The sequence below is a fragment of the Saccoglossus kowalevskii genome, chromosome 4 (assembly GCF_978046115.1).
Source record: "Saccoglossus kowalevskii chromosome 4, keSacKowa6.1, whole genome shotgun sequence".
NCBI classification, from domain to species: domain Eukaryota; kingdom Metazoa; phylum Hemichordata; class Enteropneusta; family Harrimaniidae; genus Saccoglossus; species Saccoglossus kowalevskii.
The window spans coordinates 23,607,266-23,631,923 of NC_140644.1; the positions used below are offsets into that span (position 1 = coordinate 23,607,266).

General features: G+C 35.3%; 1 protein-coding gene across 1 annotated transcript; it reads left to right on the forward strand.

Annotated features, from left to right (window-relative positions):
• Positions 1 to 651: 651 nt before the first annotated feature.
• LOC144350660 (carbohydrate sulfotransferase 8-like) lies at positions 652 to 24,237 on the forward strand. The gene is made up of 4 exons (XM_085498333.1): positions 652 to 720; positions 22,578 to 22,662; positions 23,030 to 23,127; positions 23,425 to 24,237. Exons 2-4 carry the CDS (start codon positions 22,584 to 22,586, stop codon positions 24,235 to 24,237), a joined length of 990 nt encoding a protein of 329 aa, XP_085354459.1. The 5' UTR covers positions 652 to 720; positions 22,578 to 22,583.
• Positions 24,238 to 24,658: the final 421 nt, after the last annotated feature.

The window sequence follows — 24,658 nt, forward strand, 5'->3', positions numbered from 1 at the left end:
CAAGATGACTTCAATGTGTATGAAAGTTTACCAAAGACGGCAATCAAGAACGGGGCTCCGCCAACATTATCTGCCAAGCTTTATTGAGTAAAATGGCGGGAATACACAGTTTTCTAGAACGACAAAATAAACAAGAGACTGTATACAAGTCTACCCGAACAGTTGGTTGAAATAGTATCTCAGGCTCTATCCGAGACAACAAATAGTCCAGAACGAGCTTGATATGGAACACGACACATCAAGGCGAAACATAAGACATACACCAGTTAATTATGTATATAGGTAGACAGTCAATGACCTGCCAAAACCTTTAAAAACAGCCAACCGACGCTTGACAAAAATGTAAGGTTACTGTCCCACGCGTAGCACATCTAATAAAATATCAAACCAAAAAAAAAATGGTCTGGTAAAAGTCGCTCGCAAATGACAACAAGCATATACGTAGAGAAGTATGTCAATCTGATTAAAATCTGATGCAGGCATAGACTCCATTGTTTTAGTCTTGCATAAGGGTAGACCCGATTGATAGTTTGACGCTGTCTTTTCAGACAAGCCTGACCTGACGTCTGACCTGTACCCGGATGCCATTTAAATACCTGAATGCAGAAAACGTTGTTTATTACTTGATATTGAGCCAATAAGAATCGCGCAAGGTGTGGTATATTTCCATATTGTTTAAGTTTAGTAATCGACAAGACTACACGTTCAGGAAAATCTCCGGTGAGTAACGTTTTTAAAGATTATTTATGATAAATGTTTGATTTGAGATACTTTTTATGGCCAGTTACAGACGTGTGAGTATGTAACGATCGTTTTTGGAAACAAATGTCCGGCATGGGCGAAACACAAATGCAACTACTCGGAAACCATGGGGAACCGGAGCTTATTGTGAATGAAAATGCAGTGTTGACCATGCCTTTATATTTTATTTAGATGTTTTTAGCATGGAAAATAGTCCCAGCGATGTGTATACGCACGCAACTGGAAGCTGTCCCCCCAAAAAACCACTGTTCTCATCTGAATTATAATTATAACTTTGTTAAACATGACGACACGTGCAAATCTCTCTTGCCCTGCAGGGTGATACTTAGTTCTGGTGTGTTGATTATGCATGTATCTGTTATAATTGGACGTGCGTATGATTTTCTGTTGTTTTTTTCGAAGAAAGTAAGCGAGTAAAAGAAATCCCCTGTCCAGTGCCTAACACATCGATGTTTGTGGGTACCAAAGAAATTATGCGTTGTATGATGCTCTCAAAAATACTCACTCAAATATTATTTAGGATATGTTCATTACTTTGAGCCCCCGACTCTCGCAATTTTATTTATCTTGGGCAGTTTGTTAAATTTTAATTTAATATTTTTAGTAACGATGACCTCTCCTTGTCATGACGTGTAATATTCAAAACTATTTGCACACATATACACGCATCGAAACTTCAATAAAAGTATAACATTTCAATAGATTAGTGGAGGGGTGACTACATGCATTTTTGAACCGACAATTCGCGATAATCTTAATATCAATAAAAATGTCCTGTTCTCTGGACATTACCAATGCAGATAGCAATCTCATAAACACGCAGGTAATAAAGTCTAGAACTCTTCAAATAAGAACACTGTCGTTAATCTTAATATCAATAAAAATGTCCGGTTCTCTGGACATTACCGATGCAGATAGCAATCTCGTAAACACGCAAGTAATAAAGTCTAGAACTCTTCAAATAAGAACACTGGTACATTAAGTGCTAGTAGTCAGCTTTTTCCAATATTGTTTAAGCCAGACGAGCTGAATCGGCTTTATTTTTGAAATTACTAAAAACACTTGTAAACGCAAACACACATGCATTTTTGAACCGACAATTCGCGATAGAGCGGGGAGGGATTACATGGCTTAAGCATCATAATAATTATTACTATGTATCGCCATATAAAAGAAAAACTCACCAAAGTAATGGCAACATTTGAATTATATGCATGAATCGCAAACTATATCAGCAGACTAAACGAGTCATAATTAAAAGATACGGTATACACTAATTGAAGTTTGATTCAAAATGACCAAGTACGGCGCATCAGGTTCGTTATAAAGTATTTTGTTGATTTTGTCTGGTGATATTGAAGATGGTAAACAATTATGCAAATTACTTCGTTACGAAATTTTTATGTTTAGCGATGTACGTTAGGGTGTGCGGATTGAAGTCGCAGGCAAATATACACAGAAATAGTGAAAAAAATAAGTAGCTATTGTAGATGTTTAATTTTGTATCCAACAAAATAGATTATTGATTCTGAAAAATAATCCGTAGATGAACAGGTTGTTTGATTATAAATTCATGAACTTGGGGTTGGGGCTCTGACGATACCGCGCTCATGAGTTGACGTTGTAGTCAATGCTAAAAATGCGATAGTTAGGGGGCTTTATATTCCACAACGCATCACGGCACATGCCACCCAGTTATAGGAAGTTGAGGTTTCACGGTAAGGTCTATCACATTTATGGTTTAATCGCAGATTTTGTTTCAAACGACTAGACCACTGAATTACATTACAAGTAAAACCGTCATGAACACGAGAATAGTGCATCTCAGTGGCGGCTGCTTCAATAAGAACATATGACCTGGAGTGAAGGAAATGAAAATTGTCGTGTTGACTTCCGTTTACTAGGTCTAGAAATCAATACACACTTGATTACTAGTCCAACGTCTCAGTATCGCAATTGGTTTTATGTTTAATTAAGTTTGTATTTTAAAGTATACTCATATTGAGCAATCATCGTATTATTGATTGTCAGTAATAAGTTTTACACTACACTAACTGCATACGAAAAATGACAGTAAATATTCTATAATTAATGGGAAACATTTGTGTTTGATTACCTGCAGTATTACCTCTATTCCATAACATATTTCTATGACCTTACCTTTATAAAGAAATTGCATCTTGATGTTGAGCGCTGCTGCTGGACATGTACTCGTTCCCGGGTAATCTTTCCTGGGCAGATCGTACTGACCAAGAAAATACGTGAGTTCACATGTAAGTAGTTGACTGTGACGTCAGACATGCGGCTTGCGAATGTCCCTCTAGTAACGACACATTCTCTTTCGGTTATGGGTTAGAACCTGAAGTGACGTTTTTATATTTCAGAATCCGGCATCACTCAACCATATATACAATATATAGGTATACAAGCTAAATTACACAATGGCTTGAACTGCGCAGCTGAAATGCTTGGTTCCACATGGACTGGTATTTTCTATAGAGATGTTGTAGAGATGACAATAACGTGTCGTTAACCTCAATATCTGTAAAAATGTCATGTTCTCTGGACATTACCGATGCAGATAGCAATCTAGTAAACACGCAAGTAATAAAGTCTAGATCTCTTCAAATAAGAACACTGGTACATTAAGTGCTAGTAGTCAGCTTTTTCCAATATTTTTTAAGCCAGACGAGCTGAATCGGCTTTATTTTTAAAATTACTAAAAACTGTTGTAATCGCAAACACACAAATATATTTAACGTGTTTTTTAAGGCACTACACGTGATTACACATTTTTTTTATGATCGACTACAATCAATCATGTCTAACCATCAATGACTGCTGAAAACTGTTTATCAAAATCATAAGTGAAATTGATCTGATCATTACTGGCTATGATTCCAGAAAGGTGGTCATTCATAGTGAACCCAAATCTCCATTTTTTGTTACCTTAAACATAACTTTTCACGGTTTATCTGTCCTGGGAATCATAATCAACATTTATCACAAGTCTTTTCGTCACCATGAAGCATGGTCAGTGGTGGCCAGTCACATTCAAAAAGTTGAACAATTTGCACTATTTAAAATGTTGTGGCATTTCTATATATTTAATCAAAAATATGTAAAATAGTTATTTGTTTAGAATTGCGAAATATATTTCATAATTGTTCTAGAACTTTTCAGTTCAGGCAAATACAATGTTATTTCAGCATTTTAAACTTTTAAAATTATAGTCATTATAAGAAATTAAAGTTGTCGAAATGGAAGTAAATAATTTGCATGCAATTTTTAAAAGTTTAGCCATTTTTAATCATAGCCCAGCAGATTAAATATGGAAAAATCTTCGGTTGGTGATGCAAGCAAACGTGGTACATATATTGTCCAAACAATAAACAAAGCACGTTAGCCACCCGAAAAAATCAATATGGCGGCGACCTACACTAAAATATTGCATATTCCTTTCTCTATTGCTGTTAAAATTGAAATGCTGGACTTTTTTTAAACTAATGCTATCACAATCTGTAGGCCGTGTGCTGTAGACAAAGGTAGCTCAAAAACCCTTCAGTCTATTTTTCTGAAACTTGGCATTATGATAGCTTGTGTAAATATCTCCAGGGCATTTTTTTTATTTGGCTTTAATCATTTTAAAATCACTTTTTGGCCCCCAAACCCAGGCTTTTCTAGTGTAGGTAATCTCTGCCCAATTAGGCCGGACTTTTTTATTCGTGGTTTCTCGAGTTTTTATAAGGCAATTTTTTTTTGAGGAGGGCGGAAAAAAAATAAAATTAATTTTTTTCCCATTAGATTTGTGTGATTCTCAAAAAATTGTAAGTGAGATCATTGATCGGAGAGAAGAAATGAAATAACATTTTATTCCATGTATAACCTTTTTCTAATCTGTGCGAGACTTCGGTACTTTGATCATGATACTCCCACGAAAATGCAACTTGGGTTTGTTATGCGGGAAGCGGAAAAAAATGAAAATAAAAATAAGTTTTTTTTAGCAATGTTTTGCGCTGACAACTCGGCGGGCGCGAAAATTACGCTGAAATAAAAGTTTATTTTTATTTCATTTTCGGCTTCTGTTCATTCGGCGGGTTCGCAAAACAAGGGATAATAAATTTGCATAGTAAACATTTTGTGTTATTTTTTCTGATACACACTTCTCTTATCAAATTGTAGTTTCATAATAAAGAATGTATATTATTTAATGTGTTCATGTATGTTGTGATGGTTTATCGCATAAATTATTTGTTTAATGATAGAAAATAGTACTAATTTGAATTTATCACGTATGCGCAGTTACGCATAAAACGATATGGCAGTGTGATTTGATGTCTCAAATTTCGCTATGAAAATTACAGTATAATAATTGTTTTGATAGAATACAATGCGTGATGTGTATCTGTTATTACATGGACGCTGTCTTAATAAAGTAGTGTATGTTATTGGGCGAATTGAACACTTTGCTGCGCTGTTGTATTGCACGAACTGGTCACTGACAGGCAACAACCAGCGGCTATATTCATAGCAGCGGTTCCATAGCTCTTTTGTACGACTGACAACTGATTTTTACATTTTTATTTATATTCGTAGTATGGTTTTGTATCTTGTCAGTCGCCTCTGGGGCCGACAAGAGAGCTATGAACCACATATGGCTATTCATCGAATCACGATGGAATAAATACACGAGATACAGGAACGTGTGTTCAAGGTTAACCTCGATACAATGCTAGTAATAACTCTTAGCGTATCCCGAGTGTCTTGCATCATGGAGTGCATTTAGAGGATAAGTATGTTTTTACGGCGTGTCGCTGAGAAAATATTAAACCGGTGCTGATAGTGCGACATTGCACTAATTACCGTCGCATCGCCTGAGCGTGGATGGTCTGTGCGAATGCACATGAAATCGTAATGCGGTCAATCATGTCAGTCGTGTCGGAGTGCAAACATATTATTCGGCTTATTGTAATCGAAGAAACGAAACGAAACGGGATGGCATACATAATAAAAAATAAACTGCAAAAGAGAAAATGGGTTTTATACGCACAATATTTACAAAATATTTGCCGAAAATAACAATAGTTTAATTAGTAAATGACTCGTTTCGCTAATTACAGATAATCGAAAATCTGTAATCAGCGAAACAAATTTCCCACGCGTACAATATTCACAACTGTCGGACGAAACTTGACCAGTATATTCAACCTTCAGTCGTGTATGTAATTACATAAAAAAATGCCGAAAATAACAATATTTTAATTAGTAAATGGCTCGTTTCCCTAATTACAGATAATCAAAAATCTGTAATCAGCAAAACAAGTGTTCTGCGTGTACAATGTTCACAACTGTCGGACGAAACTTGACCAGTATATTCATTTTTCAGTCGTGTATGTAATTACATAAAATATTGCCGAAAATAACAATATTTTAATTAGTAAATGGCTCGTTTCGTTTTTCATGCCTGGCACGATTTATAAAAACATGTATTCCCTTAATAAAACGTAACTAAATAAATTACATGAATACTGGTGCATTGAAAGTTAGTATAGTCCGTATTTTTATTATTACGATAAAACGTGAACATTGAACACTACAACAAACGTTTGCTACATTTGTAAATGGACGGCTAACCATAACGCATACATAGATTTATCTAACCAAAACACGGCTTTAACTACTCATATGATGTTGTCTACAGCCAACATTTTAAGGTATCATTCAATAATACAAGTAGTGTTTTTGCAGTTGAGTTATAGATCTGCAAACAATTCATAGCCAGTATATATTCATTGAATATTGCGTGACTACGGAGTATGTATTCCAGTTCAACGTTTTAGTAAACGGTATATTAATTCTCTTGGAACTAGATATATGTATCATAACCAGGTTATAGTTCGTCCACATTTCTTGAACCATGTGCATTTGAAATATGTATCTGGTAGAAAACTTAACAATTGAACAAACAACATTTCTTAATAAAACATGGGAATTTCTTGACATCCTTATGTACAAATGAAAATAGCAAAATGACAATATGACACATGACCTTGAATTTGCATATTTTGGAGGAGAAACATTCCTTCACTTGAGTACTCGTTTATGAAATGTTATTTAGGTTGTGATTTGACATTCCCTGTCAATTACTTAATCGATTATGACTAATCACAAATTGAGATATAATGGTATCCAATGTGAATCCCAACATGTAACATTCTGCTGGTTAGATACAAAACTACAAAACAGACAAGTTTTGAGTTCACTGGTTGTTTAACGATTTGCACAAAACATTATGTCCGTTCATATCAAAATTAGTTGAAGCATGAACCCGATGGAATGAAATAACATCAGTGCATGTTCATCAGTAACCCATGTTAAAATGTCGATTTCGAATGGCTGCCAGTCGATGAAAGGTTAACTAAATGAGAAAAAAATGGCGTATATATATGACAACGGAAGAACAAAACCAAAATACAAAATTCGCTTTTGAATTTGTCCGACAGGGACTAATAACTGACATGATGAAATACGATATAAGCTATTTTATTAACAATTATAATTGAAGGCCAAACGTGTCTTTTATTAGCTTCTTGTGACTTTCCTTTAGTCTGTGCCCAACATTTTGTCCTATTCGTATGATTCCCTTCCAAAAGTAAGGATGTCGTTTCTGTACACACGATTGGTTGTTTTTTACTTTGTCACTTTCTTTTCTTGAATTTTCCCATTTACATCTTTTACTGGGTATTTCCATCGCTCCAGATGAGAAAAGACTATATCCATGGGTAATATTGACATTCTTCGTGGCAATGATAATTCACAGCTAATGCACTGAGTTGCTTGAGGTTAATCTTTAATGAAAACTATATCAAATGGCTCATCATTATGGTAGTATGCGGTATATAATGGCAATTTCGGATGGGAGAGGTCATTTGGATCTTCTTCTATAATTGGTAGTTTTTGTATGTTGTTCAGGCGTTTTCTTTTTCTATTTGCATGCTTTTCACCAGCATTGATAGGCAGCATTTTGAATACTACTGCAGATGCTTTATTCTCCTTTTTTTTGGTAGATCTCAATCACATCTTTCAGTACATGTGCCTTCTCAGCTACTGCTATTATATGTTGGCAAAGTCCATTGGTACGAAAAAATAACTTACAGTGGCACTTAAACATCAATGATCTTATTTGTTTCACTGTAAAACTTTCATCGAATTCTGTGACACAATAACTATTATTTTCCAGAGGAATCACACTGTATTTATGAAGTATTGCTGCAGCATGTGTCCAATGTCACATTCATCAAGAGTTACAGACAGTTTTACTTCTGTGTCTCCAACCAGAAAGTGATCTTTCACGGGTTTCATAAGCATTATTTTATTTATATATGATTTTCGTTGATCTGGTGTTATTTGGGACCACTTCAAAGGAGTGACTGCATTCTTTTTATAGTTATCTGCCAAAGGATACTCTCCCATGCAATATATTGCCTTTATCATTTCATTATTCTGGTCTTCAACTATTCTTTCTTTTACCAACTCATGAATATGTACCTGGTCTACTGTTTTTCTACCAATCTCTTCTTTAATTACATTGTTGACTGATTCATTTCTCTGATTGTCATATTTATTTGGAGGATTGCCAAGACCAGCATGAACCCGCACTTATTTTATCATGCATTTACGAATAGTGTTGACATGGGATCGAACCCTTTCATTTGTTGACTTCATCCACTCCACAAATGTAGCAGGGAACATTTCTCTAACTTGAACCACTCCTCGTCAAAATTGCTGCCATCAACATCAACCAAACCTTTCACTCAAATTCTCCACCCAAAATGGCTCGAACTATCTCCCTCGGTTTCTCATTTGCTACATGAAGCTGTTTTAGTTCCTCCTGCATATCCCACTTTAAATGATCAAAGCATCTAATATGGACGCTTGAGTGATTTGTGGAACATCCTCAATTGGGAATGATCTCTCAAGTCATATTTCCATTGCCAGCTCACCATCGGTACCATATATTAGTGTTTTAGCGCCATGTAGATTTGATGCAAGATATTTGTAGTCTTGGACGTCGTCTCTTGTGCAAGATGTCATCATACCAACAAAACAATTGGGTGCTTTAATGGTTTTTTTCGGAAGACAAACATAGGGTGTGCCATAGTAAGAACTGTTGTGTAGTAAGGACCAACTTCATATGTCATGTCTATCTCCAGTTGAGTCTTGGGATTCTGCCCATTGCAGAATGTTCTGATCCATTGTAAATGAGTGTCTGTTGCTGCAGATGTACTTGGCAATGTGATGTTTCCTTTTCTTGATTTGACAGTAAGTGACACGTCTTTGACAAAATTTCCTGTGTTTACCAACATCATGAGACATGAGTAGTCTGGAGTCTTTGGTGGACCAGTATTACGGTTTTTAATTCGTCCTGGAACTTTTCTTAGAGCATTATACATTTGTTGTCGATCTCTTGGTAGATCTCTAGGTGACTTGAATTCTGTAACTCCACCGATACCATGAAATGAACGGATTATCTTTTTTGTAGCATCAGTTTATCCTTGACATGTAACAAGACTGATGGCTTTATTCTAATAAACAATTCTTTATCTTTACTCTTGCTGTTTCCATGAGGTGACAAATCCAGATTTGTGCACGTGTTTTGTACTGTATTATTGCGTAGTGCATTAACTCCTTGCTGGGCTCGTACCACTAATTGAATTTCCATAGACGACAATGTTAACATATGACGAGATTGCTATATGAAAATGACGAAGAAAGTTGAAAACATGGCTCAAAAATGGGAAATCAACATGCCAGTAATCAACCATATGAAAAAACTAACATGTTGGTCAGCTCAAACTCTTACAAATCTCAGGTAAACAAGAAACACCTCCTGTATTTTGATTGCACCTAGAGAAATCACTGGAAAAACACCAAGATTAGAACATCCAAATACACACAGAATAAACCCACAGGTACACAGCCGCTAAGTAGTACACAAAAGACCACATGTTGGTCTCACCTTTGACCCAGGTGATTACGCCCTCAAACAGGGAGCACTTAATAAAAAAAAATATTTAAAAAATTTCATTGGTTCTTTCAAGGCATTTAACGAGCAGCCATTGGTTAATTAGTGGCATGAGACCTGCTGTGTTCAACTTTAGTTATTACACGACTGAAATCATTACTTCTGTGCCAACTGTGTTGCCTTCTCACAATAAATATGTTATCTCTGGGTTCTTCTTTGTTATGTCCTCGAGCCAGCATAGTTATAGCTTCAATTTTGCCTGCTTCATTGAACTCAACTTCTAATTTTTCTGAAAGAGATGAATGTTTTCCATAAATACCATTATCATCTGTTGAAAAGTCGAGGTTATTTACATGCTCAAGACCTATTACAAAAACTGCATTCATTGCAACAGCTCTAGGAACGTTTTTGCTAACCTTTTCCTCTGGCACATCTTCATTGAGGCATATTTGTAATATCCGCCTTAAAGTTAAATCTTAAGTTAAAGCTGTATGAAAATATAGGACATCCTGTTTCTGTAGACCAAGAGAGAAATAGTTGTTAAAACCAATATATATGTATGGTTGTTACTATCATTATATACATTGTCTATTAATGGCATAGAAGACAATGTTTCTTTATCAGAGAAATGGCTCAATGCATGTCATGTTTGAGGGCCGTCCTTATTCTATTTACATATCTACAGATGAAATGCGTTGTTTTGGTTGCAAAGAAATCGGACATATTCGTAAGAATTGTCCAAAAGAAATGAGTAAAACTGTGGCTGAAAATATCATAAATGAAAATGATAATATTGATATGGAAGCAAATGAAGCAAATCAAACTACTGCAGATGCTGTAACCATTGAATGTGATAAACATAAAATTGGGGAAAAAGATAACGATAAAGAGAAAAAAAAGACAGTGTTGAAATGATAAAGATAAAATCCACAGTGAAAATGATAATGATAAACACAACAGTGGTAAAATTTATAATGATAAACACAGCAGTGGTGAAAATTATAATGATAAAAACAAGGATAAACATGATAATGATAAACACAGCAGTGTTGAAAATGACAAATGCAACAATGGAAACAACAACGATGATATAGGTCATCAATATCAGGTGAAGAGGGGGGGGGGGGGGTACGAACCCCCCATTCAACCCCCCTTCCCTTTTCCACCACCCCAGGTTCTTGGTCATGCATCTAGTTGCAACTCACTACCGCAATCAAGGTCATCCACAATAGGTGATGATCCTGATATATCGGACACAGAATCTCTCACTTCTGAAATGTCTGATGATATTCAGCATATCCCAGAGTCAAAACTAATTTCATTTCACCGACTTACTGATCTTCTAGAGGCTATGAAAGGGTCTGAAAAGATTCTTGACCGGTGTCTTAATTTTTGCACTGATACACGTCCGTTGTTGATTGAAATAAAATTGTTAAATTACAAGAAGACTGAGATTTTATTGAAACATAAATCATAATGTCTGTTATTTTACACTTTGTATAATACATAATGAGCTCTCTTTCTATATTATCTTGGAATGTCAATGGTTGTCATGACTCACTTAAACGTCATGAGATTTTTAACTTTCTAAAAATAAATCACAAAGTTGACTTGTTCTTTCTGCAAGAAACGCACTCAGTTCCCATTGAAGTTGTATGGCGCGCACCAATGTATTTTTCTCACGGTAGTACTACATCTGGCGGTGTTGCTATTTTAACACATCCAAACAAAGAAATACATGTACACTCAGCACATAGCATTGTCAATGGGCGTCTGCTTCATTTGAATATCACTGTTAATGGATTGTCTTACCACATACTCAATGGTTATGCTCCTACAAATGGTGTTGACTGTCTTGCTTTTTTTCAAAGGTTAAAGAAATATATTGGTGACCTTGGTAACTCTCAGCCTATTATTATGGCTGTGGACTTCAACTGTACATTGAACCCAGATCTAGATCGCTTAAATGCGAGGGAACCACACCCTGAATCGGCGCAACTGCTTAATAATATATTGAGTCGGTACAAACTTGTTGACTCCTGGCGACGTTTCCATGGCAATGCACGTGACTTCACGTGGACAAGAGGCAACAGCCGCTCCAGACTAGACACTTTCTACATAAATAAACTATTGTCATCAAAAGTCACATGTATGTCCATTGATCCTTCCTTTCAATGCTCTGATCATAAGATTGTCAAAGGTTGAGAATCACAGTCCACTATGGTGTTTAAATACAAGTCTTCTTGATGATACAGCGTATTGTGACACTATTTGTGGTTTTTGGTCAATGTGGCGGGATAAAAAGATACATTTTTACAGTATTCAAATGTGGTGGGATATTGGAAAAAATAACATTAAAGAACTAACCAAATAATATACATGCAATAGTTCATTGAACTTCAAACGGGAAAAAGAAAAACTTGCGTATGAACTTGAGACACGTCTCAATGAAAATCCTAGTGCGGATTTACATGCAACATATAAACAAAAAAAAGACATTTTAACAGAATACATGAAAAACGAGGCACGCGGTGCAACAATTAGATCACGTCACTATCTTTTAAATGAATCGGATGGCACATGTAGCTTTGTTTTCAATCTTGAAAAAAGTAGAGGCTCTCATAAAACAACCACACACTTACGTAATCATGACAATAATTTAACAGGAGATACTAATGAAATGTGTCATTTAACAAGGCGGTTTTATTCCGATCTGTTTTCACCATGTCCTGTCTCGCCTGAAGCACAGGCTGAGATTTTGGCAGATTTGCCACAGCTTGATACTGATACTGCATCAATGTGTGATGGTTTAATAACGTTTGAGGAGTTGCCTACTGCTGTCACACTTGTGTCAAACTCCTGGCATTAACGAACTGCCAGCAGAGTTCTATAAAAAAATTCTGGTCTGTATTTGGTAAAGACTTCTATGAAGTATTCTCAGATTCCATCACTGAGGGCATGCTACCATTATCTTGTCGCCGAGCTTTGAGAGACAATACACTACTTAAAAACTGGAGACCAATCAGCCTTCTCTGTGCCGATTATCCATCCATCTCATTCACGACACTGTCACGTACTCTAATACTCCACTTGGAATTGTGGCTCTCGATCAGGAGAAAGCGTTTGACAGAGTAAACCGCAACGACTTGTTTAACGCTCTAACTGCCTTTGGTTTGGGAGAGAAATTCATCTCCTACATCAAATTAATATATACAGATACACAAAGCATAATTCGCATAAATAACTCCCTTACAGCTCCCGTCGCATTCCTTCGTGGAATTAGACAAGGTTGCGCCGTCTCTGGTCAACTTTATACAATAGCGATTGAAACATTCGTAGATATTTTATTCCAAAATCAAACAAACAAAAGTGTAAACTTTCTGCATATGCAGACGATGTTATTTTTTTCATTACAAGAAATGAGGACTTTAACAAACTGACACAGTGGCTGGATGTGTATGAAAGAGCTAGTAATGCACGTATAAACTATGGAAAATCAAAAGGCTTATGGGTCGGGTCATGGAAAGGTTGAATAGACTCTCCCATGAACATTCAATGGAACAGCGAGGGGCTCAAAATCCATGGTACTTATATTGGTAACACAACACAATATAACAAAAAGAACTGGGATGAGGCCATACTAAAGGTGACATTAAAACTTGAATGGTGGAACCGCTACGCCCGAGCCATTGCCTATCGTGGACGTGTCATTATAATTAATCAATTAGCAGCAACTAAGATTTTCCATCGTCTTTATTGTCTCAGTCCACCAAAGAATTTTATCAAAGACATTGAGAAGCTTTTCCTTGATTTCTTTTGGCAAGGTCGCCACTGGAAACCAGCAGACTACTGTACATTCCACTGAAATTTGGTGGTCAAGGTCTAGTTCACCTCTCCAGCCGTATAAAAGCATTCCGTCTACAATACATTCAAAGATATATTTACTTGAACTCTGGTCACTCATGTTTTCACTTTACAAACTACTTTCTCCAACAAACTAACAGCTTCAAATATAACAAACACTTGTTTGTCACAAATATGTTATCATTCTCTTGTATGATAGCAATAGATTTTACAGTGAACTTCTCAGAATATGGTCATCAATTCAAACACTCAGAAAAGATCGTCCATCGTCTGTTCTAAATGAACCTCTTTTTAATAATAATTTAATTGTACATTCTGTGCGTAAAGAGCCTTTCGTTTATACACACTTTGCAGAGGGCGGTATTACCACTATTGGCGACCTAATTCATCTAACTTAAAGGCGTTGGTATAACAGAACTGAAATAAAACAAATGGTGCCAATATATTCCATGCGTGTACTTGAGAAAGCACTTTACATCTTACAACAATCGCTTCCACAGGATTTTGTAGGAATAATCAACAGCTTTTTCACAGAACAGCACTCTGACTTAAATACAATCAACAATTACTCACTAGAGCTATTCTAGCAAATTGGTGATACTCTACTTAACTGTCCCCTTTATAAACAGGAAAAAGGTGAAATATACAGTTTTCTTGTCAACTCTCAAATGCATGAAAAACATCCCGAGCATTTAGACAGTGTGGCAAGATCTTCTGTCCCTACCTAATAACATCACACCTGTTTTCAAGAATTGCTATCTATCCCCAACGCCAAAAATAGAGGGAGATCTCCAATGGCGTATCCTGCATGGTGCCTATGCTACTGGCGAATTTTTAAAATCTTGCAATTATCATCCCACCTCTGTGTCTACATATGTCTACAATGTCCTCGTCTGCTCCCGCTATTTGAGCTAGTTCAGAAAATATGTCAAAAACTAGTTGGCTATGAGTTTGTTTTGTCCTACTGGTGGTTCGTGCTTGGGCAATATAGCATTTTTAATGAGACTGTAATATTTTAATAAATGTACTTCTTAGAGGATTATTATTACACTTATTATAAATGTTCCATACTGTACAGTCAATTTTTCGATTTTATAGAATTGTGAAATAATGTACTACATGTATATATGTAACTAAGTTATTGAGGAATAAATGATGGTTTTAAAAATCAAAATCTACTTCTTTCTTCCGTAACTTTTTTTCGTCGAGCCGTTTGAGAAAACCGCTGAACCGAATAGTCTGAAAATGCTCTATCCTGATAGTGTCTAATATGAACTGGTGCAACATGCTTTCAGACCACTTTCTGAGGGTCTAGGCGTCTAGATTTTTTTTATGGTATATAGTACAACTCATGTGTAATAAATATCAGGAATACAAACTTTAGCGTTCACGTGACTTTTATCGCCATTTTGTTTTTCCTAAAAACGGCAAAAAACACTTAAAAATCTTCTTCTTAGCCAAGTAAAATGTTCTCGTATTTAGTAATAGCTTCGACATATAGAGCAGATATAGATTTGAGAAATTCATTATGATTGGTCACGTGGTTTGGCCGCCATTTTGGAAAGTAGTTTTTTTACTCATGCCACACTTGAGAGATTATCTTCAATATTGCTGCATGGCATCTCTATATTAATCTCTTTCAGAAAACTAAAAAAAGATTTCAGATCAGTGACATGGTTTGGCCGCCATCTTGGAATTCAGGCAAAATTGACCAAAAGTTTGGGCATTTGTTTCTCAGAGGTGATTCAACCAATTAACTGTTGATTGTGAATATAACATACCTGAACATTGTTACATATGAGAAAAATAATATATTTTCGGTAAGTCACGTGGTTCGGCCGCCATCTTGGATTTTGTGAAAATAGAAATTATGCAAGTACATGTTTTGAATTAGTCCGATTTCTTTCAAATTTTGTGTGTGCATTTGTGTCATCAGATACATCATTTTGCCCCAATAGCACACTGCTAGGGCACGTGGCCGGGCACCCATGGGATGGGGACTTCTAACATCATTGATATGCATAACTGTTATAACTCAATCACTGTTGTAGTTAGAAAGATGAATCCTGTGTTATTATGACAACGTTGAACAAGAGATTTGATTAAAATAACAGATAACCATATATGGTCATGTGAGCTCATTAATATGCATAACTGTTATAACTCAATCACTGTTGAAGTTAGAAAGATGAATCCTGTGTTATTATGACAACGTTGAACAAGAGATTTGATTAAAATAACAGATGACCATATATGGTCATGTGAGCTCATTAATATGCATAACTGTCATCTCAAACACTGTTGCAGTTAGGAAAATGAATCCTATGTTATAATGACAACGCCGAACAAGAGATTTGATTAAAATAACAGATGACCATGTATGGTCACGTGAGCTCATTAATATGCATAACTGTCATATCTCTGACACTTGCAGTTAGGAAGATGAAATCCTGTGTTATTATGAAAACATTGAACAGGAGATTTGACTAAAATAACAGATGACCATATATGGTCACGTGAGCTCATTATTATGCGTAATCGTTATATCTCAAACACTGTTGCATTAGGATGATGAATCATGTTTTATTATGACAATGTTGAAGAGGTTTAATTAAAATAACAGTTGACCATATATGGTCATGCAAGGTCATTAATATGCATAAGCACATGGCTCATTATATTTAAAAAAACATATCTCGATAACCGTAACCAGGTAAATACATGGAAACTACCTTAATGGCAATCCAGTGACGTCATTATTTATGGAATATACATGTTTGTTTCATAGCTTGGGCCCCTGTGACGCTGCTTGCAGCTTTAATTAAAATATTGTTATTTTCAGCAAATGTTTATGCAATTACATACATACACGACTGAAAGGTGAATATACTGGCCAAGTGTCGTCCGACAGTTGTGAATATTGTACGCGTAGGACCCCTGTTTCGCTGATTACAGATTTTCGATTATCTGTAATTAGCGAAACAAGCCATTAACTAATTAAAATATTGTCATTTTCGGCAAATATTTTATGTAATTACATACATGACTGAAAGATGAATAGACTGGCCAAGTTTCGACCGACAGTTGTGAATATTGTACGCGTAGGACACTTGTTTCGCTGATTACAGATTTTCGATTATCTGTAATTAGCAAAACGAGCCATTTACTAATTAAAATATTTTTTTCCGCAAATATTTTATGTAATGATATACACGACTGAAAGGTGGATATACTGGCCAAATTCCGTCCGACAGTTGTGAATATTGTACGTGTAGGACCCCTGTTTCGCTGATTACAGATTTTCGATTATCTGCAATTAGCGAAACGAGCCATTTACTAATACAAATATTGTTTCGGCAAATATTTTGTAAATATTGTGCGTATAAAACCCATTTTCTCTGATTACAGTTTATTTTTTATTATGTATGTCATCCCGTTTCGTTTCGTTTCTTCGATAACAATAAGCCATATTATTCAACATCATCGGAAGGTACTGACATGTTTTTACGGAGTTTAACTGAGAGAATATTAAACCGGTACTAACAGTATGCATTGCACAGCCCTGTTGTACCGGCCGCTAAAAACTGTAGGGTGTCATACAGATGGCTAGACATTTCACCGAAAGTACCGTTCGCTCATGGAGCTACAAAAAAAATTTAGCTCCATGGTTTGCTTTGCCTGAGCGTATCTGTGCATGGAGTTTTCTTGTTTTCTTGGCCCCGTGAATCATAAAAACCGATCGAAACGTGACTCGATGTTGTGAACTTGTAGTTTTCAAATTAAACATTTTGAAGAAAAAAACGAACTCGAGCGTTGCCGATAGCATTATGTTGATATATATCCAACACTTGTAGAGACTTATGTATTTTTATTAAATATAGACAAAACAAAGTAAGCATGGACATTCAGTTGTGAGACATGACAAAATAAGCGGTGCCAGCGATAAATTTCGCGAATGTAAGAACAAAATAAACGAAATCAAAGGCGCCGACCATGCGCGTTGGAAATAAATAGTACACGTTGCGACAAGAAATCTCACCTGCTTCATTCACTCACGCAAACGCACACACATGCTATTTCGGTATATTGAATACGTTGGCAACGGAAGGGAAAGTTTAAATCATCTTTGTATTAACACAACTTGAAAGCAACAGTCTCACACTTGTGTGTTTATGTTTAATGTATGTTTATATCAATTATCAAACTAAACATTCAATGAAGCGGACTGCGACGGTTAAGACGAAAAGACAAGGCTAAGACGAAAAATGAATTGAATATCCATCTTTTGAAAAAATCAGCTAAACAGTTTACCACAACGATTATGGTGAATTGGCGAGTTATCAACGAAGACGACCGGACGTCTCCGGTCATGAGCTGGCTGGTTCGAATTTATCCACTTTTACAGTGATGAATATTGCGTTCGAGTTGAGTTACTAGTAATTACAAGCCTCATTTACATTTTTCTTGTGGTGTTTTTCGTCAATGTATTAAATATAAGTGCCCTGGGAAATAGCATAATTATATTGCGTGAGTGAAAGAGGCTGGTGAGACTGTGTCACAACGCGTTCTATTTATTTACAACGCGCGTGGTCGGCCCTTCTGATTGCGTTTATGTTTTATTTTTATTTTCGAAATGTATCACTGGCTGCATTTTTTTTATACGTCTCGCAAATGAACGTCCAAGCTGACCTTGTTTTAGCTGTAATTTCAGAAAACAGCTCTGTCCAGCCACCTTTCATCGCATGGTATGTCATGACAGACACTGAACTCTTGAAGTACACGAAACGTGATTTGTAATTTTTCGACATGATTGGTTGCGACTCGGAAGTAGTTCATTCTCGCTCAACTTTCCTGGTAAGTAGCGTGAATTTATCGTTGCCTCTGCAATTTTAACAGTGTGTCGTTTTATCGTGAATTTTTGTTAATACTTTTCTGATATTAATGTTGTTAATATTTATTCTGAGTAATCCTGTATTTTAGCAATTTAGACCCTTCACTGTTCGCGCGAGTCAGAGCATGTGGCTCCCGATGTGGCCACCCATGCCATGCTCGATCGGCTTATACGTGTGCGTGTGTGTGTGTGTGGGGGGGGGGGGGAACTGAAATACGTTTGTAACTGCGGTCATTAATAGAAATAATTATTTACTTGATTACACATGCTTTGGGACACTCCTCGCACCTTTTGGGCTAAATCTGTTTTATATGCACAATATGTAATTTATCTAATTTCCATATTTTTCTTAAATTATGATTATCTCTTGAAGAATTCGACATATTTGCACTTTGAGTCAACTGTGATAGGGATATGCATTGTAATAGATGCACAACTCGACAGATTTTGACCAAATTTTATAGAGATGTACATATGTGTGCCATATTACTATTGGGGTTAATTTGCATATGTAAATTGTCAATAGCATATTGTTTTTACTAAATTTGGATTATTTCTTAAATGACTCAACAGGTTTGGATCAAATTTGGTAGGCATATACATTGATGTAATCTTCATGTCATATTATTGGGAATAATTTGCATATGTAAATTAGCTAATTTACATATTATTTATTCACTAAATTGGGATTATCTCATGAACATCTCAACAGATCTGATATAATATGCATGCCATGTTGCTCGTGTGGATGATTTGCATATGCTACTTAATAGCTAAATTATATATTGTTTTGATAGTGGACGAATGCGTGGTATATGCCAGTACTTTATTTGTGCGATCATTATTTTTATTCAAAATCTAGACCTCTAAATTAATGTGCTACAAATCCATTGTAGGTATGAATGACATGGTGCTTTCATTAAACCTCTTTGTGTTTCTTCTTTTTTTCAGAGAACAGGCAGATTGACCAAACAAGCTGAGGAGCCTGCCTTCATAAAAAAACAGTCACGTAATTATTGAGGAAACAGTCACAAACGCAAAAATGAGGGTATAAATAACCCTTAATAATGAATCTCATAATTTACTTTGCAATATATCTGATAATAAACTTGACACTGTACTTGATAATGAATTGAATGGAACTAAATATAAAGCAAGTGAAGTTGATAGCACTCGTGCTAAGACTTGCAGTGTACTTATACTGGGTAACAAAGATGATTCCTTAAATTCATCTGAAGATTACTTGCTGAATTTTGAACATATTAATAGTCAGAATCTTGAACAGTAGCAGTTAAAATCATGTATGTCTGCTTCCCAAGTTCTACTTAATTCCAAAGGACTTCGGTGCCCCTGGGCCCCATGTTTCTCTCAAAATGACGCCCAATAAGTATAGTGTAAGTGTTCATTATCCAATAATTTATTTTGCGCTCTTGTTTTTCAATTGAATAAAACACTGCTTATTCATTATTGAATGAGTAATTTGTACCGTTTAATCTTCAAGAGATATTTATTTAAAAGCACAGCCAGGACATTCTGATGACGGGCTAGGAGTAGGGGTAAATTTACTATGAACCCATCCCATATCTCTATGTGCTTTAGATAATTTAAGGTGGTATAAGGATGAACACTCGGTCTTAAACATTGTCAGTTTCTAGATTACAAAAAAACAATATATATACATTGATACATCTAATATCTTTAGTTTTTAAAATGGCGGGAGAAATAATCAGTGAATCTGAGAGCGAAAAAAGTTCCTGAACTGCCAGACTCATTTACCGAAGGTGCACCAAGCTATGTTAATGTATTTTTTTGATCATTACATTTCTTTGCAAGGTGGTTGTTGAGGGGTCCAGAGAGGCCTTTTTGTAGTTTTGGCCCGTTTTGGTGTCCATTTGTGTGCATTTACACATGTTAAATATGCTATTTTCAGTTGCACCTTTAGTTTTTTCAATTCAAGAATACCGTATGACCGCCATCTTGAAAAAAGGCGGTCATTTGGAAATTTTAGGTGGCTAACATGTTTGTTTTTTGAGATAAAATAGTGCCCACGGATGTTTCATACCAAATTTCATGCTTATATCATTTAGTGACAGATTTTTAGGATAATCTGCCAGGCTCTCACAAACCATGACCAGTTCGTTGAATTGACAGAATACAAGTAAATTAAATTGTGAGTTCAAGAAACTAGGAAACGTCAATAAGTGTGTAGTAAACAAATAAACTGTCCTATTTGTATTCAAATATAGACAATCATATACATTATAGGCTTTGCTGTACAAAAGAAAGTTGATATTTTCTTTTATCATAAAATTGAAAAAAAGTTACATAATAGATAACACTTTCCGTACATTAATCTCTCAAAACAAAAAAAAACAATTAAGGCTGTACATACTAATGGGTTCACTACCAAAACATAGAAGTGACGTTGGACGCATGTTTTATGGTTTAAAATTGACCCATTTTTCTAGAAACAGTAACGTGTTTTTTTTTCTTCTAGAAATCATATTTTCTATCTTTCTTATATAACTGATTTCAGCTTTAATTGCAACAAAGGACGGTAATTATTTCTTAATTTTGCTAGATACACTTTAACAATTACAATTAAATGGTTCAAAAGGTCCGAGAATCTGTCATCACCTTGGAGAATCTGTTTTGCTGAAAGTGGCCGGGGGCTTGACTTGACAGTGACAAAATAGATGAACCAGAGTTTCACTAAAGTGATGACAAAATGTACACATGTCAGAAATAACTAAAGGTGATTGACAGTGATATACATTGTAGCATAGTATAGTATAGTGTAGCCGCTGAAATATTGTAAATAATTTAAATATTTTGTATTTACTGTTTTGGGCCGATGGCCATGTATCAGTTAATAAAGATCCTACATATAGTATTGTGTACATGATTTTATGGTTTATCTCCATTAAAATTCACGAGTACTGCAAATTGTAACAAAAAAAAGACATTGAATAAAACAAATACCATCCAGTTTCTACCCCCAACAGGTCTCTATAGAAGGACTGAGTATACGGCTAAATTTTGGGGTACAGTTAAAGAGATTAATCATTTGCTTTCGACCATATACACTGATCTGGCCGCACAAAAACTGGTCTACTTATTTTCCAGTCTTTAGGGATAGCCGCAATGAGACCCTGCCATCGTAGAAACTATTGTGGCTTACCCCCAATGTATTAAGTCATTCAAATTTTCAACCTTACCCTCCTCATTAAAGATGTCAGCTATATAAACAATTCCTAGATCCTTTAAATCTGAATAAAATATACTTTTATTTTGAATAAGAATGTTTTTATTATTCCATATAATCTCGTATGCAGGGTAAATAAACTCATACTGTATAACATTATTCCACACATTTAGCATTTCCCAATAAAACGGTGGTAAATTATTGAGAGGTTGTATCTAAAATTTAGTTATTCCCCCAGTGGTTTTAAATAAAGATCTAGGAACCGTTTCCATGATGACAATATGACGACTAATACGTTTTAACCCAGTTAATTTTAAAAGCTTTTTGTATAACACAAATCATAGTATTGCGCAACTTTATCTCGACCCCCAAATAAAGGATAATCTTGAGTTAATCTTTTTGACATCAGATTGAATAATATTAATCAGATTTTAGCATATAAAGGAATTTGGGTATAACAACAGAATTAATGATTTGTATTTTACCAATTAGTGTGAGGATTCGCATATTCCAGAAGAAAACTATTTGATATGCAGCTGTAGAGTTGTAAGAAAAGAAAGACAACTACAATCTTGATAGTCTTGATAGGTGACACAGGCCATTTTACCAATAGCAGGGTATCTTTCCGTTGCCACCAATTTCTCAGAATCATTGCTTCAGTCTTATTAAAATAAATTTTTAAACCTGACAAAAGTGAGAATTGGTGAAGAAAATAATTTCACTTCTAAAAATAACCAATATTTTCGAATACAAGCACGATTAGTAATTAGTTTTGTTAAAGTATACTCCAATTTCATAGTGTGCAATTATATTAACATTTTAATTTATAGACAAACATGGAATGCAAAATACAAACGAAGTTGGTCCTGTTTATTTGTATGGTGTTAGCTGTATGTCTAATTACCGGATACACAGGTAACTACTACGAGACTATTCAACTAATCAATACATTGTGGTCATACAAGACAAATGTCGTATTGAATATGTCGCCATACCACGTGATGATTGATTTATTGATTCATGAAGTTACGGTATTATAAAATTGAGGGCGATGTCTGAAATTAGTACGCATAAAGTGATGTATGATATCTGATTTAATTTAGTTTTACCAATTATCAAGCAACTTTGTTCTTACCGTTGAAACTTGATATATGCAGCATAAAAAAATAGGCCAACGTGAAGAATGAATGCACGTTATTCAAAAGCACGTATATAAATTACGTCAATTACAAATCTATACTACTTCTACGTTGAATGCGACCATATGCCTGTTTTTTTTTAGGGATGTACAAGCTGTCGAAAACGGTTCCCGATTCACAGGAACACGCTTACGTAAATTGTATAGTTAACAAATCACAAATCGTCGCTGGCGACGGAATGGTACGTTTTCGTTTATCAGTAACAGATATACTCAGCAGCTCTTTGTATATGTGTGTCCATAATGTGTATTATATGGCGTGATCTATAATCATCTATAGCTTATACACTTGTTATAGCCTGGTCTGTGCAATATAGCGTGAAAGTGCAACATGAATATACAAAAACTTGTTCAAATTTCGTTGAAGTAATCATTTAATACATATAATACTCACATGCACACAACTAAAGGCAATCACACATCATTGGATTTGTGTAAATCATATTCCCTAAAATGAATGTGTTATTTTGTTCATACAGAGTAGAGAAATGGACAAAATACAGAGAAAACGTAAAGAGCTTCTCCGTAGGATTTGCACAGATATGAAATCAGATAACAGATACTACCACCAATCCAAGGAGGCGAATACTTCTATCATCAATGACGATTATAATATCCTGTACTGTTCTATTCCAAAAGTTGGTTGCACAAATTGGAAACGCATATTTTTAGTTTTATCAGGAGTTCGCAACAGTACACTTGGTATTCACCACTTTGCAGTGCATGCCCATAAGTATCCAACTATTTCTCGAACAGAACATAGAAGGCAAAACTACACTTCCTTTTTATTTGTTCGTCACCCTTTTCAGCGACTATTGTCTGCATACAGAAATAAATTTGAAATACCGGACAATAAAGCTTTTGTGAGAACCGGACGAAAAATAATATCTCTTTATCGTTCTTATGCAACTACTAAGAAATATGGTAACACCCTTAACCCGCGCGTAAAGTTTCCCGAATTCGTTCGTTTTCTGTTAAACTCTGAAAACAAGTCTAGTTTTAACGTCCATTGGGATTTCCAGCATAAATTATGTGCGGTGTGTGATCATTCTTATGATTTTATTGGTCACTTCGAAAATATTGTAGAGGAATCAAATTATTTTCTCCATTCCATTGGCGTAACCAACGTATCTTTTCCTAATTTCAGTACTCATGCAACTAACAGTTCGGATGAAAATATTTATTTAAAATACTTTTCACAAATTCCACCAGATGACATAATTAAACTATATGAATTATATAAAATGGACTTTAAATTGTTTGGATATCCTTTTCCACAAGAACTATTTTAAGACCTACTTTTTGTGATAGTGAACACGTTGTTCCCACAATAAGCAGCAATAATTGAAATACTATTGATACAGTATTGGCATATTATATATTGTATGTTACACAAATAATAACGCATATTAACAAAACGTAATTATAATACCGAAGGTTGTGATATTATTGAATGGTTGACTTACATTTGGCCATTAACACAGCTGACAATGTTTTCTTTATTTGGCTAAGTTGAACTTTCCTTAAAGAAGTTGATTCGAGACTTGCACTGCTGAACATGTTTCTAAGAATATGTCCGCAGCATCATTATATTATTACCAAACGCTTCAGCGTGGTATTAAGATTTTGTTTTCAGGCTTGGGTGGTACCAAGGTGGAAAATGGTTGCACATATGGGGGGTAATTCCTGGAATTGCAATAGAGAGGGTTCAGG